The 16,946-nt window shown below is 57.7% G+C and overlaps 1 protein-coding gene across 3 annotated transcripts in view; it reads left to right on the forward strand.

Annotated features, from left to right (window-relative positions):
* spef2 (sperm flagellar 2) overlaps positions 1 to 16,946 on the forward strand; it is a 941,194-nt gene that overhangs the window by 346,838 nt on the left and 577,410 nt on the right. For all 3 annotated transcript variants that reach the window (XM_072515585.1, XM_072515587.1, XM_072515586.1), the window contains exons 13-14: positions 6,537 to 6,729; positions 16,311 to 16,384. In XM_072515585.1, the coding sequence (XP_072371686.1) occupies positions 6,537 to 6,729; positions 16,311 to 16,384 (267 nt within the window). The remainder of the gene's footprint in view (positions 1 to 6,536; positions 6,730 to 16,310; positions 16,385 to 16,946) is intronic.

The raw sequence follows: 16,946 nt of genomic DNA on the forward strand, positions 1-16,946 counted from the left end.
GGAAGGGGAATATGGGGAGGGGAGGGGGATATGGGGAAAGGGGATATGGGGAAAGGGGGATATGGGGGAGGGGGGTATGGGGGAAGGGTGGTATGGGGGAAGGGGAGTATGGGGGAAGGGGAGTATGGGGGAAGGGGGGATATGGGGGAAGGGGGGATATGGGGAAGGGGGGATATGGGGAAGGGGATTGGGGAGGGGGTATAGGGAAGGGAAATATGGGGAAGGGGGGAAATGGGGAAGAGGGATATGGGGGAAGGGGATGTGGGGGAAGGGAGGATATGGGCAAGGGGGGATATGGGGAAGGGGATTGGGGAGGGGGTATAGGGAAGGGAAATATGGGGAAGGGGGGAAATGGGAAGGGGGATATGGGGGAAGGGGATATAGGGAAGGGAGGATATGGGGAAAGGGGGGATATGGGGAACGGGGATATGGGGAAGGGGGGAAATGGGGGAGGGGATATGGGGAATGGGAGATATGGGGGAACGGGGATCTGAGGGAAGGGGATGGGCCGTGGGGGGTCTCAGTTGATGGTGCGCCCCCGACCTCTGCATCCGCAACTTGCCGGTCCTCAGGTCCGCCTGCAAGTTCCAGGCCCCCTCTTCATGAACGGTGAGTGGGCGCACTTCAGCTGGACCCCCTCCTGTCCTCTCACGCTCCCGGTTGTTATGAGCGCGCTTCTCCTGTGGGGGGCGCGTGGGGGGCAGGAATAAAGGGCAACAGTGTTAGGCTGACATATACATGCGGACCAGCGGTTGTGTGTATGTTGGCAGAGGTTCACAGCCCATCCTGCACTGCAGCCTGCGTGGGTGGGTGCAGCCATGTCGGTTGCACCTGGGGCTGTGCCACCCTTCGGGGTGGGGGGGGTACTCACCCTGGCTGCACTGACAAGGTCATTGACCCTCTTGTGGCACTGGGCACCTGTCCTGGCTGCCACGGCGCTGACGGTCTCTGCCAGCTCCCTCCGGCTGTGGCGTGGGGCGACCCTGCGGCCGTGTCCGGGGTACAGGGCCTCCCTCCTCTGCTCCACTGCATCCAGGAGCGCCTCGATGTCGCGGGACTGGAACCTCGGCGCTGTGCGGCAGGCGGCCATTTTTATGGTCTCGGGGGGGTGGGGGGGGGGGGGGTTCTTTTGTGCTGCGATGCCGCGCGGCATCACTGACGGCGCGCGCGTCCTTGGCGGGTGACGCTGTCGCGAATGGCATCACGCCGCTGCTAGCCCTTTCCGGGCCGGACAGTTCGCAACATTTCGGGGTGCCCGATGTCAGAGTGATTCGCGCTATTTTGGCACCGGGTTCGGGCCATCGCGCCGATTCACGGAGGATCCTGCCCATGATTTCCCAACTCCTGTACCCAATGCCCCGGCTGATGAAGGTGAGCACGCCATCTGCCTTCTTAACCTTGGCCACCTGTGTTGCCACTTTTAGGGAACTGTGGACCTGCACGCCCAGATCCCTCTGTCTGTTAATGTTCCTCAGGGTTCTGCCATTCACAGTGTAATTCATACCTAGACTTGATCCTCCAAAATGCATCACCTCGCATTTTCCGGATTAAACTCCGTCTGCCATTTCTGTGCCCAAGTCTCCAATCTGTCTATATCCTGTTGTATACTCTTGACAATCCTCGGCACTATCAGCAACTCCGTCAATCTTCGTGTCATCCGCGAACTTACCAATCAGACCACCCACATTTTCCTCCAGATCATTTAAATATATTACAAACAGCAGAGGACCCAGCACTGATACCTGCGGAACACCACTAGCTACAGATCTCCATTCTCCTTCCACCGCTACTCTCTGTCTTCTATAACCGAGCCAGTTCTGTATCCATCTAGCCTGCCCACCCCGAATCCAAGGTGATTTTAGTTTTTGTACCAGTCTGCCATGTGGGACCTTGTCCAACTCTTTATTGAAGTCCATAGAAACTACATCCACAGCCCTCCCCTCATCAATTTTCTTTGTCACCTCTTCAAAAACTCAATCATGTTTGTGAGACATGACCTTCCCCGTACAAAACCATGCTGCCTGTCACTAACTGGCCCATTTTCTTCCAAATGTCCAGATATCCTGTCGCTCAATATCTTTTCCAAAAGCTTCCCCACCATTGATGTCAGGCTCAGTGGCCTATAATTTGCTGGATTATCCCTGCTTCCTTTCTTAAACAAAGGAACAACATTGACTACAGAAGAGGTTCCAGAGGACTGGAGAATAGCCAAAGAGGATGTGAAGATATCTGTTAAGGCCCCAGCTATTTCCCCCCTGGCCTCCCGCAGTAACCTGGGATAGATCCCATCCGGTCCCGGGGACTTGTCCACCGTAATGCAATTTAGGGTACTCAACACTTCCTCCTTTGATCTATTCTCAAGAGCGTTCACACACCCATCCCTGACCTCAACATCCGTCATGTCCTTCTCCCGGGTGAATACTGATACAAAGTACTCATTAAGGATTTCACCCACTTCCTGTGGTTCCACGCATAACCTCCCTCCATTGTCCTTGAGTGGACCCACTCTTTCTCTTGCTACCCTCTTGCTCCTAATATATGCATTAAAAAGCCTTGGGAATCTCCTTGACCATGTTTGCTGAAGACATTTCATGGTCCCTTTTAGCCTCCTAATTCCACATTTAAGTTCCTTCCTACATTCACTGTACTCCGCAAGGGCTTCGTCAGTTTTTAGATGCTGGGACCAATCGCCTGCTTCCTTTTACCTTTTGACTAAGTTCACAATTTCCCTTGTAATCCATGGTTCCTGAATCCTGCCATTTCCATCCTGCATTGTTGTGGGGACACGCCTGTCCTGCCCTTCAATCAACTGGTCTTTAAAAGCCTCCCCCATGTCAGACGTGGATTTTCCCTCAAATAGCCGCTCCCAATCCACATTCCCCAGTTCCTGTCTAATTTGGACATAAGATGAAGAATGATGCTTCGTGTTTACTTCACTCCTTTGCCCCGTCCTAATTCCACATTATTATTTCCCCAGTCCATTCTCTAAGTTCTCTCTGTTCATGAATGAAAATGAGAATCGCTCATTGTCACAATGTAACTTCAAATGAAGTTACTGTGAAAAGCCCCAAGTTGCCACATTCCGGCGCCTGTTCGGGGAGGCTGGTACGGGAATTGAACCGTGCGGCTGGCTTGCCTTGGTCTGCTTTCAAAGCCAGCGATTTAGCCCAGTGTGCTAAACTGCCCCTGGTTTTGGCCTCGTTCTTTTTAGATATTTAAATAAGCTCCTTACTGTCTGTTTTTTTATTATTTGCTAGTTTACTCTTATAGTTTATCTTCTCCCACTTACTTTTTTTAAATTTAGAGTACCCAATTAATTTTTTCCAATTAAGGGGCACTTCAGCGTGGCCAATCCACCCACCCTGCACATCTTTGGGTTGTGGGGTCGAAACCCACGCAGACACGGGGAGAATGTGTAAACTCCACACGGACAGTGACCCAGAGCCGGGATCGAATCGGGACCTCGGCGCCGGGAGGCAGCAGTGCTAACCCACTGTGTCACCGTGCTGCGATCGAACCTGGGACCTCAGCGCCGTGAGGCAGCAGTGCTAACCCACTGTGCCACCGTGCCGGGATCGAACCTGGGACCTCAGCGCCGTGAGGCAGCAGTGCTAACCGCTGTGTCACCGTGCTGCGATTGAACCTGGGACCTCAGCGCCGTGAGGCAGCAGTGCTAACCCACTGTGTCACCGTGCCAGGATCGAACCTGGGACCTCAGCACCGTGAGGCAGCAGTGCTAACCGCTGTGTCACCGTGCCGGGATCGAACCTGGGACCTCAGCACCGTGAGGCAGCAGTGCTAACCGCTGTGTCACCGTGCCGGGATCGAACCTGGGACCTTGGCGCATGAGGCAGCAGTGCTAACCACTGTGTCACCGTGCCGGGATCGAACCTGGGACCTCAGAACCGTGAGGCAGCAGTGCTAACTCACTGTGTCACCGTGCCGGGATCGAACCTGGGACCTCAGCACCGTGAGGCAGCAGTGCTAACCACTGTGTCACCATGCCGCCCGATTTTATTATTTTTTTACTCATCTTTTGTTGTTTTTTAAAACTTTCCCAATCCTCTGGGTTACCCCTAATCTTTGCCGTATCTTTGTTTTTTCTTTCAGTTTAACACTATTTGTCACCAATGGAGGCAGCACATGAGACTTGAGGGGGTGTCGGTGATAACCACCGTTTTGTTCCGGGGGGGTGGGGGGGGCTGGATGGGGGGTTTCGGAGGTGGCTGCGGGAGGGGGGGCTGGGGGGGGGGGGTTCGGAGGTGGCAGCGGGGGGGGGGGCTGCTAGATGGGTGTTTTCGGAGGTGGCAGCGGGAGGGGGGGCTGGACGGGGGGTTTCGGAGGTGGTAGCGGGGGGGGGCGTGCTGGATGGGGGGTTTCGGAGGTGGCAGCGGGGGGGGGCGTGCTGGATGGGGGGTTTCGGAGGTGGCTGCGGGAGGGGGGGCTGGGGGGGGGGGTGGTTTCGGAGGTGGCAGCGGGACGGGGGGCGTGCTGGATGGGGGGTTTCGGAGGTGGCAGCGGGGGGGGCGTGCTGGATGGGGGGTTTCGGAGGTGGCAGCGGGGGGGGCGTGCTGGATGGGGGGTTTCGGAGGTGGCTGCGGGAGGGGGGGCTGGGGGGGGGGGTGGTTTCGGAGGTGGCAGCGGGACGGGGGGCTGGACGGGGGATTTCAGAGGTGGCAGCGGGGGGGGGCGTGCTGGATGGGGGGTTTCGGAGGTGGCTGCGGGAGGGGGGGCTGGGGGGGGGTGGTTTCGGAGGTGGCAGCGGGACGGGGGGCTGGACGGGGGGTTTCGGAGGTGGCAGCGGGGGGGGGGCGTGCTGGATGGGGGGTTTCGGAGGTGGCTGCGGGAGGGGGGGCTGGGGGGGGGTGGTTTCGGAGGTGGCAGCGGGACGGGGGGCTGGATGGGGGGTTTCGGAGGTGGCAGTGGGCAGGGATTGAGAGATTTGTGGACCTCTTCATTGAGGAGGGTTTGCTGAGCCTGGAGGAGTGAGAGGAGGAGTTTGTGTTGCCGGGTGGGAACGGGTTTCAGGACCTGCAGGTACGGGACTTTGTCCGGAGGCAGGTTCCAAGCTTCCCTCACCTCCCTCTCAGGAGCCTCCAGGATAAGGTGATGTCAAAAACAGGGGTTGGGGAGGGGAGGGTCTCAGAAATATATAAGGAATTGATGGAATGGGAAGGGTCCCAATCGGGGAGGTGAAGAGGAAGTGGGAGGAGGAGTTGGGAGGGGAAGTGGATTATGGGAAGAGGCCTTGAGGAGAGTCAGTTTATCCTCGTTGTGTGCCAGGCTCAGCCTGATCCAGTTCAAGGTGGTCCACACGGCTCGTATGACTGTGGCCCGAATGCCGAGGTTTTTTGAGGAGGTGGAGGACGGGGCGGGGGAAGCCCGGAGAATCACGTACACATGTTCTGGGCGTGTCCGAAGCTGAGGGGATTCTGCCAGGGATTTGCGGACGTCATGTCTGAGGTCCTGGAAGGGAGGGTGACTCCGAGACCAGAGGTGGCAATATTTGGAGTGTCGGAAGATCCGGGGGCCCAGGGGGGGAGAGAGGCCGACATTTTGGCCTTTGCCTCCCTGGTGGCCCGGAGACGGATTTTGCTGGGATGGAGGGACTCGGAGCCTCCAAAGTCGGGCGTGTGGGTCAGTGACATGGCGGGGATTCTCAGGCTGGAGAAGATTACGTTTGCCTCAAGATAATAATAATCGCTTATTGTCACAAGTAGGCTTCAGTGAAGCTACTGTGATAAGCAGATTAGGGAATCTAATATCAGGAGGTAGGGCGGGGAGAGGTCGGGTATGTTATTGTGATGTTGCGGGTGTCGGACCGCTCTGTTGTTTAGAATATTTAAATGTTAAAATTATAAATGCTTCAATAAAATGTTGACTAAAAAAAAAATACTATTTGTCACCGCCTTGGTTATCCATAATTGATTGATCCCCTTCCTTAGATCCCTCTTACTCATTGGGATGTACCCTTGCCAGTGCTGATGAAATGAAAAATGAAAATGAAAATCGCTTATTGTCACAAGTAGGCTTCAAATGAAGTTACTGTGAAAAGCCCCTAGTCGCCACATTCCGCCGCCTGTTCGGGGAGGCTGGTACGGGATCAACTGCCTTTTCTGCTAAACGTCTTTCCCAGCCCACTCCAGCCAACTCTGTCCTCGTTTCTTTATAGTTACCCTTATTTAAATTTAGCACAGTTGTTTCTGACTCACATTTCTCACTCTCAAACTGAATGCTAAGTTTTAACATGTTCCTGTCATTTTTTCTGGGGTTTTTTGCTCTGAGATTATTTATTAAAAACCTTCCTCGTTTCACATTAACTGATCCAAAATAGCCTGATCCATAACGGTCCCAAATACCCTCTGCCCTTACTCCTCACCTCTCTTTTCTCCTTTCCGCCTCCCTTTCTCCCTCCCCATTTTGTCTCGTACCCCAGACCACTCACATGCCCTCCCCTCTCACATCTCTGCCTCCGTTTTACTTTAACTCCACCCTGCAGTCAGTGCACAGTCTGATAATTGGACATTATGTTGCAGATGTTGGAGGCAGCGAGCTTTTATCTTGCACCGTCAGACCTTGCGAGTGCTTCTCAAAGCCAGGAGATTACAAGTGCTGATCTCAGTTCCAGCAAGGTTCAAAGCAATGTGTTGTCGAAGAACTCATCCAGAGGACCACTTACAGATCCAATGAATCATGATTCTCAAGACAGCAAAGCACTCAATAAGGATGGTAAGGGCTATGCGTGGATACTTTATGAGTAGGGTTATTATACGATGCCAGACAGTCTTGGTGACTATCATAAGAGCCCCTGGCCTGATTGTCACTCTCCCTGTCCCTGAAGACCCCTGTCCCTGAGGGCCCCTGTCCCTGAGGGCCCCTGTCCCTGAGGGCCCCTATCACTGAGGGACCCTGTCTCTGAGGACCCCTGACCCTGAGGGCCCCTGCCCCTGAGGGCCCCTGACCCTGAGGGCCCCTGTCCCTGACGGCCCCTATCACTGAGACCCCTGTCCCTGGGGATCCCTGTCCCTGGGGATCCCTGTCCCTGAGAGCCCTTATCACTGATGGCCCCTGTCCCTGAGGGCCCCTGTCCCTGAGGGCCCCTATCACTGATGGCCCCTGTCCCTGAGGACCCCTGTCTCTGAGGGCCCCTATCACTGATGGCCCCTGTCCCTGAGGACCCCTGTCTCTGAGGGCCCCTATCACTGATGGCCCCTGTCTCTGAGGACCCCTGTCCCTGAGGGCCCCTGTCACTGAAGGCCCTGTCCCTGAGGGCCCATGTCCCTGAGGGCCCCTGACCCTGAGGGCTCCCGTCCCTGAGGGCCCCTCTCACTGAGGACCTCTGTCCCTGAGGACCTCTGTCCCTGAGGGCCCCTGTCCCTGCGGGCCCCTGTCCCTGCGGGCCCCTGTCCCTGAGGGCCCCTGTCCCTGAGGGCCCCTGTCCCTGAGGTCCCCTGTCCCTGAGGGCCCCTGTCCCTGCGGGCCCCTGTCCCTGAGGGCCCCTGTCCCTGCGGGCCCCTGTCCCTGCGGGCCCCTGTCCCTGCGGGCCCCTATCACTGAGGGCCCCTGTCCCTCCGGGCCCCTGTCACTGAGGGCCCCTGTCACTGAGGGCCCCTGTCACTGAGGGCCCCTGTCACTGAGGACCCCTGCCCCTGCGGGCCCCTGTCCCTGCGGGCCCCTGTCCCTGCGGGCCCCTGTCCCTGCGGGCCCCTGTCACTGAGGGCCCCTGTCACTGAGGACCCCTGTCCCTGAGGGCCCCTGTCCCTGAGGGCCCCTGTCCCTGAGGGCCCCTGTCCCTGAGGGCCCCTGTCCCTGAGGGCCCCTGTCACTGAGACCCCTGTCCCTGAGGGCCCCTGTCACTGAGACCCCTGTCCCTGAGGGCCCCTGTTACTGAGGGCCCTGTCCCTGGGGATCCCTGTCCCTGAGAGCCCTCATCACTGATGGCCGCTGTCCCTGAGGACCCCTGTCCCTGACGTCCCCTATCACTGAGTGACCCTGTCTCTGAGGACCCCTGTCCCTGAGGGCCCCTGTCCCTGAGGGCCCCTGTCCCTGCGGGCCCCTGTCCCTGAGGGCCCCTGTCCCTGCGAGCCCCTGTCTCTGAGGACCCCTGTCCCTGAGGGCCCCTGTCACTGAAGGCCCTGTCCCTGAGGGCCCCTATCACTGAAGGCCCTGTCCCTGAGGGCCCCTGTCCCTGACGGCCCCTATCACTGAGGGACCCTGTCTCTGAGGACCCCTGTTCCTGAGGACCCCTGTTCCTGAGGACCCCTGTCCCTGAGGGCCCCTATCACTGAGGGACCCTGTCTCTGAGGACCCCTGTCCCTGAGGGCCCCTGTCACTGAAGGCCCTGTCCCTGAGGGCCCATGTCCCTGAGGGCCCCTGACCCTGAGGGCTCCCGTCCCTGAGGGCCCCTATCACTGAGGACCTCTGTCACTGAGGGCCCCTGCCTTTGAGAACCCCTGTCGCTGTGAGCCCCCGTCCCTGTGAGCCCCCGTCCCTGTGAGCCCCCGTCCCTGCCCTGATGGTCACCGTCCTGACGCTCACTGTCCGGACGGTCACTGTCCTGACGCTCACTGCCCTGACGGTCCCAGTCCTGATGGTCACCGTCCTGATGGTCACTGTCCTAATGGTCACTGTCCTGATTGTCACTGTCCTGATGGTCCCAGTCCCGATGGTCCCAGTCCCGATGGTCCCAGTCCCGATGGTCCCAGTCCCGACGGTCCCAGTCCTGACGGTCACTGACCTGACGGTCACTGACCTGACGGTCACTGACCTGACGGTCACTGACCTGACGGTCACTGTCCTGATGGTCCCAATCCTGATGGTCAGTTTCCTGATGGTCACTGTCCTGATGGTTGCTGCCTGACGCTCACTGTCCTGACGCTCACTGTCCTGACGCTCACTGTCCTGACGCTCACTGTCCTGACGTTCACTGTCCTGACGGTCACTGTCCTGATGGTCCCAGTCCTCACGGTCACTGTCCTGACGGTCACTGCCCTGACGGTCACTGTCCGGACGGTCACTGTCCTGACGCTCACTGTCCTGACGGTCACTGCCCTGACGGTCCCAGTCCTGACGGTCACCGTCCTGATGGTCACTGTCCTAATGGTCACTGTCCTGATTGTCACTGTCCTGATGGTCCCAGTCCCGATGGTCCCAGTCCCGATGGTCCCAGTCCTGACGGTCCCAGTCCTGACGGTCACTGACCTGACGGTCACTGACCTGACGGTCACTGTCCTGATGGTCCCAATCCTGATGGTCAGTTTCCTGATGGTCACTGTCCTGATGGTTGCTGCCTGACGCTCACTGTCCTGACGCTCACTGTCCTGACGCTCACTGTCCTGACGCTCACTGTCCTGACGCTCACTGTCCTGACGGTCACTGTCCTGATGGTCCCAGTCCTCACGGTCACTGTCCTGACGGTCACTGCCCTGATGGTCACTGTCCTGACGGTCACCGTCCTGATGGTCCCAATCCTGATGGTCAGTTTCCTGATGGTCACTGTCCTGATGGTTGCTGCCTGACGCTCACTGTCCTGACGCTCACTGTCCTGACGCTCACTGTCCTGACGGTCACTGTCCTGATGGTCCCAGTCCTCACGGTCACTGTCCTGACGGTCACTGCCCTGATGGTCACTGTCCTGACGGTCACCGTCCTGAAAGTCACTGCCCTGACAGTCACTGCCCTGATGGTCACCGTCCTGACGGTCAATGCCCTGACGGTCAATGCCCTGACGGTCACTGTCCTGATGGTCCCTGTCCTGACGGTCACTGCCCTGACGGTCACTGCTCTGATGGTTACCATCCTGATGGTCACTGCCCTGACGGTCACTGCCCTGATAGTCCCTGTCCTGACGCTCACTGTCCTGATGGTCACTGACCTGATGGTCACTGTCCTGATGGTCACTGTCCTGATGGTCACAGCCCTCAAGGTCCCTGTCCTGACGGTCACTGCCCTGACGGTCACTGCCCTGATGGTCACTGTCCTGATGGTCACTGTCCTGACGGTCACCGTCCTGACAGTCACCGTCCTGACAGTCACCGTCCTGACAGTCACTGCCCTGATGGTCACCGTCCTGACGGTCAATGCCCTGACGGTCAATGCCCTGACGGTCACTGTCCTGATGGTCACTGCCCTGACGGTCACTGCTCTGACGGTTACCATCCTGATGGTCACTGCCCTGACGGTCACTGCCCTGATAGTCCCTGTCCTGACGCTCACTGTCCTGATGGTCACTGACCTGATGGTCACTGTCCTGACGGTCACTGTCCTCATGGTACCAGCCCAGATGGTCACTGTCCTCATGGTACCAGCCCAGATGGTCACTGTCCTGACGGTCACTGTCCTGATGGTCACTGTCCTGATGGTCCCAGTCCTGATGGTCCCAGTCCTGACGGTCACTGTCCTGACGGTCACTGTCCTGATGGTGACTGTCCTGTGGGTCAATGTCCTGACGGTCAATGTCCTGATGGTCACTGTCCTGACGGTCACTGTCCTGACGGTCACTGTCCTGACGGTCACCGTCCTGAAAGTCACTGCCCTGACAGTCACTGCCCTGATGGTCACCGTCCTGACGGTCAATGCCCTGACGGTCAATGCCCTGACGGTCACTGTCCTGATGGTCCCTGTCCTGACGGTCACTGCCCTGACGGTCACTGCTCTGATGGTTACCATCCTGATGGTCACTGCCCTGACGGTCACTGCCCTGATAGTCCCTGTCCTGACGCTCACTGTCCTGATGGTCACTGACCTGATGGTCACTGTCCTGATGGTCACTGTCCTGATGGTCACAGCCCTCAAGGTCCCTGTCCTGACGGTCACTGCCCTGACGGTCACTGCCCTGACGGTCACTGTCCTGACGGTCACCGTCCTGACAGTCACCGTCCTGACAGTCACTGCCCTGATGGTCACCGTCCTGACGGTCAATGCCCTGACGGTCAATGCCCTGACGGTCACTGTCCTGATGGTCACTGCCCTGACGGTCACTGCTCTGACGGTTACCATCCTGATGGTCACTGCCCTGACGGTCACTGCCCTGATAGTCCCTGTCCTGACGCTCACTGTCCTGATGGTCACTGACCTGATGGTCACTGTCCTGACGGTCACTGTCCTCATGGTACCAGCCCAGATGGTCACTGTCCTCATGGTACCAGCCCAGATGGTCACTGTCCTGACGGTCACTGTCCTGATGGTCACTGTCCTGATGGTCCCAGTCCTGATGGTCCCAGTCCTGACGGTCACTGTCCTGACGGTCACTGTCCTGATGGTGACTGTCCTGTGGGTCAATGTCCTGACGGTCAATGTCCTGATGGTCACTGTCCTGACGGTCACTGTCCTGACGGTCACTGTCCTGACGGTCACTGTCCTGACGCTCATTGTCCTGACGGTCACTGTCCTGACGGTCCCAGTCCTGATGGTCACTGTCCTGACGCACACTGTCCTGATGGTCACTGTCCTGATGGTCACTGTCCTGATGGTCACTGTCCTGATGGTCACTCACTGATGGTCCCAGCCCTGATGGTCGCTGTCCTGATGGTCCCAGTCCTGATGGTCCCAGTCCTGATGGTCCCAGTCCTGATGGTCACTGTCCTGACGGTCACTGCCCTAACGGTCACAGCCCTGATGGTCCCTGTCCTGATGGTCACTGCCCTGATGGTCACTGCCCTGATGGTCACTGTCCTGATGGTTATCATCCTGACGGTCACTGTCCTGATGGTCACTGTCCTCATGGTCCCAGCCCAGATGGTCACTGACCTCATGGGCACTATCTTGACAGTCACTGTCCTGATGGTTATCATCCTGACGGTCACTGTCCTGATGGTCACTGTCCTGATGGTCACTGTCCTGATGGTCACAGACCTGATGGTCACTGTCCTGATGGTCACTGTCCTGATGGTCCCAGCCCTGACGGTCACTGTCCTGATGGTCACTGTCCTGATGGTCACTGTCCTGACGGTCACTGTCCTGACGGTCACTGCCCTGACGGTCACTGTCCTGACGCTCACTGTCCTGACGCTCACTGTCCTGACGCTCACTGTCCTGACGGTCACTGTCCTGACGGTCACTGTCCTGACGCACACTGTCCTGACGCTCGCTGCCCTGATGGTCGCTGTCCTGATCGTCACTGTCCTGGCGGTCCCAGTCCTGATGGCCCCAGTCCTGATGGTCACTGACCTGATGGTCACTGTCCTGATGGTCAAGGTCCTGACGGTCACTGTCCTGACAGTCACTGCCCTGACGGTCACCGCCCTGATGGTCACTGCCCTGACGGTCACAGCCCTGATGGTCCCTGTCCTGACAGTCACTACCCTGATGGTCACTGCTCTGACGGTTACCATCCTGATGGTCACTGCCCTGACGGTCACTGCCCTGAAAGTCACTGTCCTGACAGTCACTGCCCTGATGGTCACTGTCCTGACGGTCACTGCCCTGACGGTCACTGCCCTGACGGTCACTGCCCTGATGGTCACTGTCCTGATGGTCACTGACCTGATGGTCACTGTCCTGATGGTCACTGTCCTCATGGTCCCAGCCCAGATGGTCACTGTCCTCATGGTCACTATCTTGACAGTCACTGTCCTGATGGTTATCATCCTGACGGTCACTGTCCTGATGGTCACTGTCCTGATGGTCCCAGCCCTGACGGTCACTGTCCTGACGGTCACTGTTCTGACGGTCACAGTCCTGATGGTCAAAGTCCTGACGGTCACTGTCCTGATGGTGACTGTCCTGCTGGTCACTGTCCTGATGGTTACCGTCCTGACGGTCACTGCCCTGACGGTCACTGCCCTGATGGTCACTGCCCTGATGGTCCCAGTCCTGATGGTCCCAGTCCTGATGGTCCCAGTCCTGACGGTCACTGTCCTGACGGTCACTGTCCGGGCGGTCACAGTACTGATGGTCCCAGTCCTACTGGTCACTGTCTTGACGGTCACTGTCCTGATGGTCCCAGTCATGAAGGTCACTGTCCTGACAGCCACTGTCCTGACGGTCAATGTCCTGACTGTCACTGTCCTGACGGTCACTGTCCTGATGGTGACTCTCCTGACGGTCACTGTCCTGATGGTGACTCTCCTGACGGTCACAGTCCTGACGGTCACAGTCCTGACGGTCACTGTCCTGACGGTCACTGTCCTGACGGTCACTGTCCTGACGCTCATTGTCCTGACGGTCACTGTCCTGACGGTCCCAGTCCTGATGGTCACTGTCCTGATGCACACTGTCCTGATGGTCACTGTCCTGACGCACACTGTCCTGATGGTCACTGTCCTGATGGTCACTCACTGATGGTCCCAGCCCTGATGGTCGCTGTCCTGATGGTCACTATCCTTACGGTCCCAGTCCTGACGGTCACTGACCTGATGGTCACTGTCCTGATGATCAAGGTCCTGACAGTCACTGTCCTGACAGTCACTGTCCTGACAGTCACTGCCCTGACGGTCACTGTCCTGACGGTCATTGCCCTGATGGTCACCGTCCTGACGGTCACTGCCCTGACGGTCACTGCTCTGATGGTTAGCATCCTGATGGTCACAGCCCTGACGGTCACTGCCCTGATGGTCACTGACCTGATGGTCACTGTCCTCATGGTCACTGTCCTCATGGTCACTGTTCTCATGGTCCCAGCCCAGATGGTCACTGTCCTGATGGTCGCTGTCCTGATGGTCACTGTCCTGACGGTCACTGTCCTGATGGTTATCATCCTGACGGTCACTGTCCTGATGGTCACTGTCCTGATGGTCACTGTCCTGATGTTCACTGTCCTGATGGTCCCAGCCCTGATGGTCACTGTCCTGATGGTCACTGTCCTGATGGTCCCAGTCCTGATGGTCCCAGTCCTGATGGTCCCAGCCCTGATGGTCAGATTCCAGATGGTCCCAGTCCTGATGGTCACTGTCCTGACGGTCACTGTCCTGACGGTCACTGTCCTGATGGTCACTGACCTGACGGTCACTGTCCTGATGGTCCCAGTCCTGATGGTCCCAGTCCTGATGGTCACTGACCTGATGGTCTCTGTCCTGATGGTCAAGGTCCTGACGGTCACTGTCCTGACGGCCACTGTCTTGATGGTCCCAGTCCTGATGGTCACTGTCCTGACGGTCACTGTCCGACGCTCACTGTCCTGACGTTCACTGTCCTGACGGTCACTGTCCTGGTGGTCCCAGTCCTGATGGTCAGATTCCTGATGGTCACTGTCCTGATGGTCACTGTCCTGACGGTCACTGTCCTGACGGTCACTGTCCTGATGGTCACTGTCCTGACGGTCCCAGTCCTGATGGTCACTGTCCTGATGGTCACTCACTGATGGTCCCAGCCCTGATGGTCGCTGGCCTGATGGTCAATGTCCTGACGGTCCCAGTCCTGATGGTCACTGACCTGATGGTCACTGTCCTGATGGTCAAGGTCCTGACGGTCACTGTCCTGACGCTCACTGTCCCGATGGTCCCAGTCCTGATGGTCACTGTCCTGACTGTCACTCTCCTGACAGTCACTCTCCTGACGGTCACTGTCCTGCTGGTCACTGTCCTAATGGTCACTGTCCTGATGGTCCCAGTCCTGACGGTCACTTTCCTGACGGTCACTCTCCTGACGGTCACTCTCCTGACGGTCCCTGTCCTGACGGTCCCAGTCCTGATGGTCACTGTCCTGACGTTCACTGTCCTGACGGTCCCAGTCCTGATGGTCACTGTCCTGACGTTCACTGTCCTGACGGTCACTGTCCTGGTGGTCCCAGTCCTGATGGTCAGATTCCTGATGGTCACTGTCCTGATGGTCACTGTCCTGACGGTCACTGTCCTGACGGTCCCAGTCCTGATGGTCACTGTCCTGATGGTCACTCACTGATGGTCCCAGCCCTGATGGTCGCTGGCCTGATGGTCAATGTCCTGACGGTCCCAGTCCTGATGGTCACTGACCTGATGGTCACTGTCCTGATGGTCAAGGTCCTGACGGTCACTGTCCTGACGCTCACTGTCCCGATGGTCCCAGTCCTGATGGTCACTGTCCTGACTGTCACTCTCCTGACAGTCACTCTCCTGACGGTCACTGTCCTGCTGGTCACTGTCCTAATGGTCACTGTCCTGATGGTCCCAGTCCTGACGGTCACTTTCCTGACGGTCACTCTCCTGACGGTCACTCTCCTGACGGTCCCTGTCCTGACGGTCACTGTCCTGATGGTCACTGTCCAGACAATCACTGTCCTGACGGTCCCAGTCCTGATGGTCACTGCCCTGACGGTCACTGCCCTGATGGTCACTGTCCTGGCGGTCACTGTCCTGAGGGTCACTGTCCTGACGGTCCCAGTCTTGACGGTCACTGTCCTGATGGTCACTGTCCTGATGGTCACTCACTGATGGTCCCAGCCCTGATGGTCGCTGGCCTGATGGTCACTGTCCTGATGGTCCCAGTCCTGATGGTCACTGACCTGATGGTCAAGGTCCTGACAGTCACTGTCCTGACGCTCACTGTCCTGACGCTCACTGTCCTGACGGTCACTGTCCTGACGGTCACTGTCCTGATGGTCACTGTCCTGATGGTCCCAGTCCTGATGGTCACTGTCATGATGGTCACTGTCCTGACAGTCACTCTCCTGACAGTCACTGTCCTGCTGGTCACTGTCCTGATGGTCCCAGTCCTGACGGTCACTTTCCTGACGGTCACTCTCCTGACGGTCACTGTCCTGACGGTCCCAGTCGTGACGGTCACTGTCCTGATGGTCACTGTCCTGATGGTCACTGTCCTGATAGTCACTGTCCAGACAATCACTGTCCTGATGGTCACTGTCCTGATAGTCACTGTCCAGACAATTACTGCCCTGATGGTCACTGTCCTGACGGTCACTGTCCTGACAGTCACTGTCCTGACGGTCCCAGTCTTGACGGTCACTGTTCTGACGGTCACCGTCCTGACGGTCACTGTCCTGACGGTCACTGTCTTGATGGTCACTGTCCTGATAGTCACTGTCCAGACAATCACTGTCCTGATGGTCACTGTCCTGATAGTCACTGTCCAGACAATTACTGCCCTGATGGTCACTGTCCTGACGGTCACTGTCCTGACAGTCACTGTCCTGACGGTCCCAGTCTTGACGGTCACTGTTCTGACGGTCACCGTCCTGACGGTCACTGTCCTGACGGTCACTGTCTTGATGGTCACTGTCCCCGGCGATCGCTTTCTTCAGCTGTCACGGTTCTGTGGTCCTGCCTGTGATCATCATTGTCACTCCGCTTCAGTGCGAGTGTGAACACTGACAGTGGAGGTTGGATTGGTGATCGGATGTTTCCAGAGTGCTGAATATGTTATCTGTTAATCCTCAGAGACATCAGCGGAGGAGGAGGTCCTGCAAGTGACAGAATCACAGATATCCATCCCCGGCAGCACCGGGATTCCAGTAAGTGTCTTTACTGACAGCTGAGTGAAGCATTTTCTGTAATCGAATCACACTGACCACAGCACACTCCAGTGAGAGTCAGTGTGGGACCCCTACCCCAGTGAGAGTCAGTGTGGGACCCCTACCCCAGTGAGAGTCAGTGTGTGTGGAACCCATACCCCAGTGAGAGTCAGTGTGTGTGGGACCCGTACCCCAGTGAGAGTCAGTGTGTGTGGGACCCCTACCCCAGTGAGAGTCAGTGTGTGTGGAACCCATACCCCAGTGAGAGTCAGTGTGTGTGGGACCCGTACCCCAGTGAGAGTCAGTGTGTGTGGAACCCGTACCCCAGTGAGAGTCAGTGTGTGTGGAACCCGTACCCCAGTGAGAGTCAGTGTGGGACCCGTACCCCAGTGAGAGACAGTGTGTGTGGGATCCGTACCCCATTGAGAGTCAGTGTGTGTGGGACCCGTACCCCAGTGAGAGTCAGTGTGTGTGGGACCCGTACCCCAGTGAGAGTCAGTGTGTGTGGGACCCGTATCCCAGGGAGAGTCAGTGTGTGTGGGACCCGTACCCCAGTGAGAGT

This window comes from Scyliorhinus torazame, chromosome 9, assembly GCF_047496885.1.
Source record: "Scyliorhinus torazame isolate Kashiwa2021f chromosome 9, sScyTor2.1, whole genome shotgun sequence".
In the NCBI taxonomy this organism is placed as follows: Eukaryota; Metazoa; Chordata; class Chondrichthyes; order Carcharhiniformes; family Scyliorhinidae; genus Scyliorhinus; species Scyliorhinus torazame.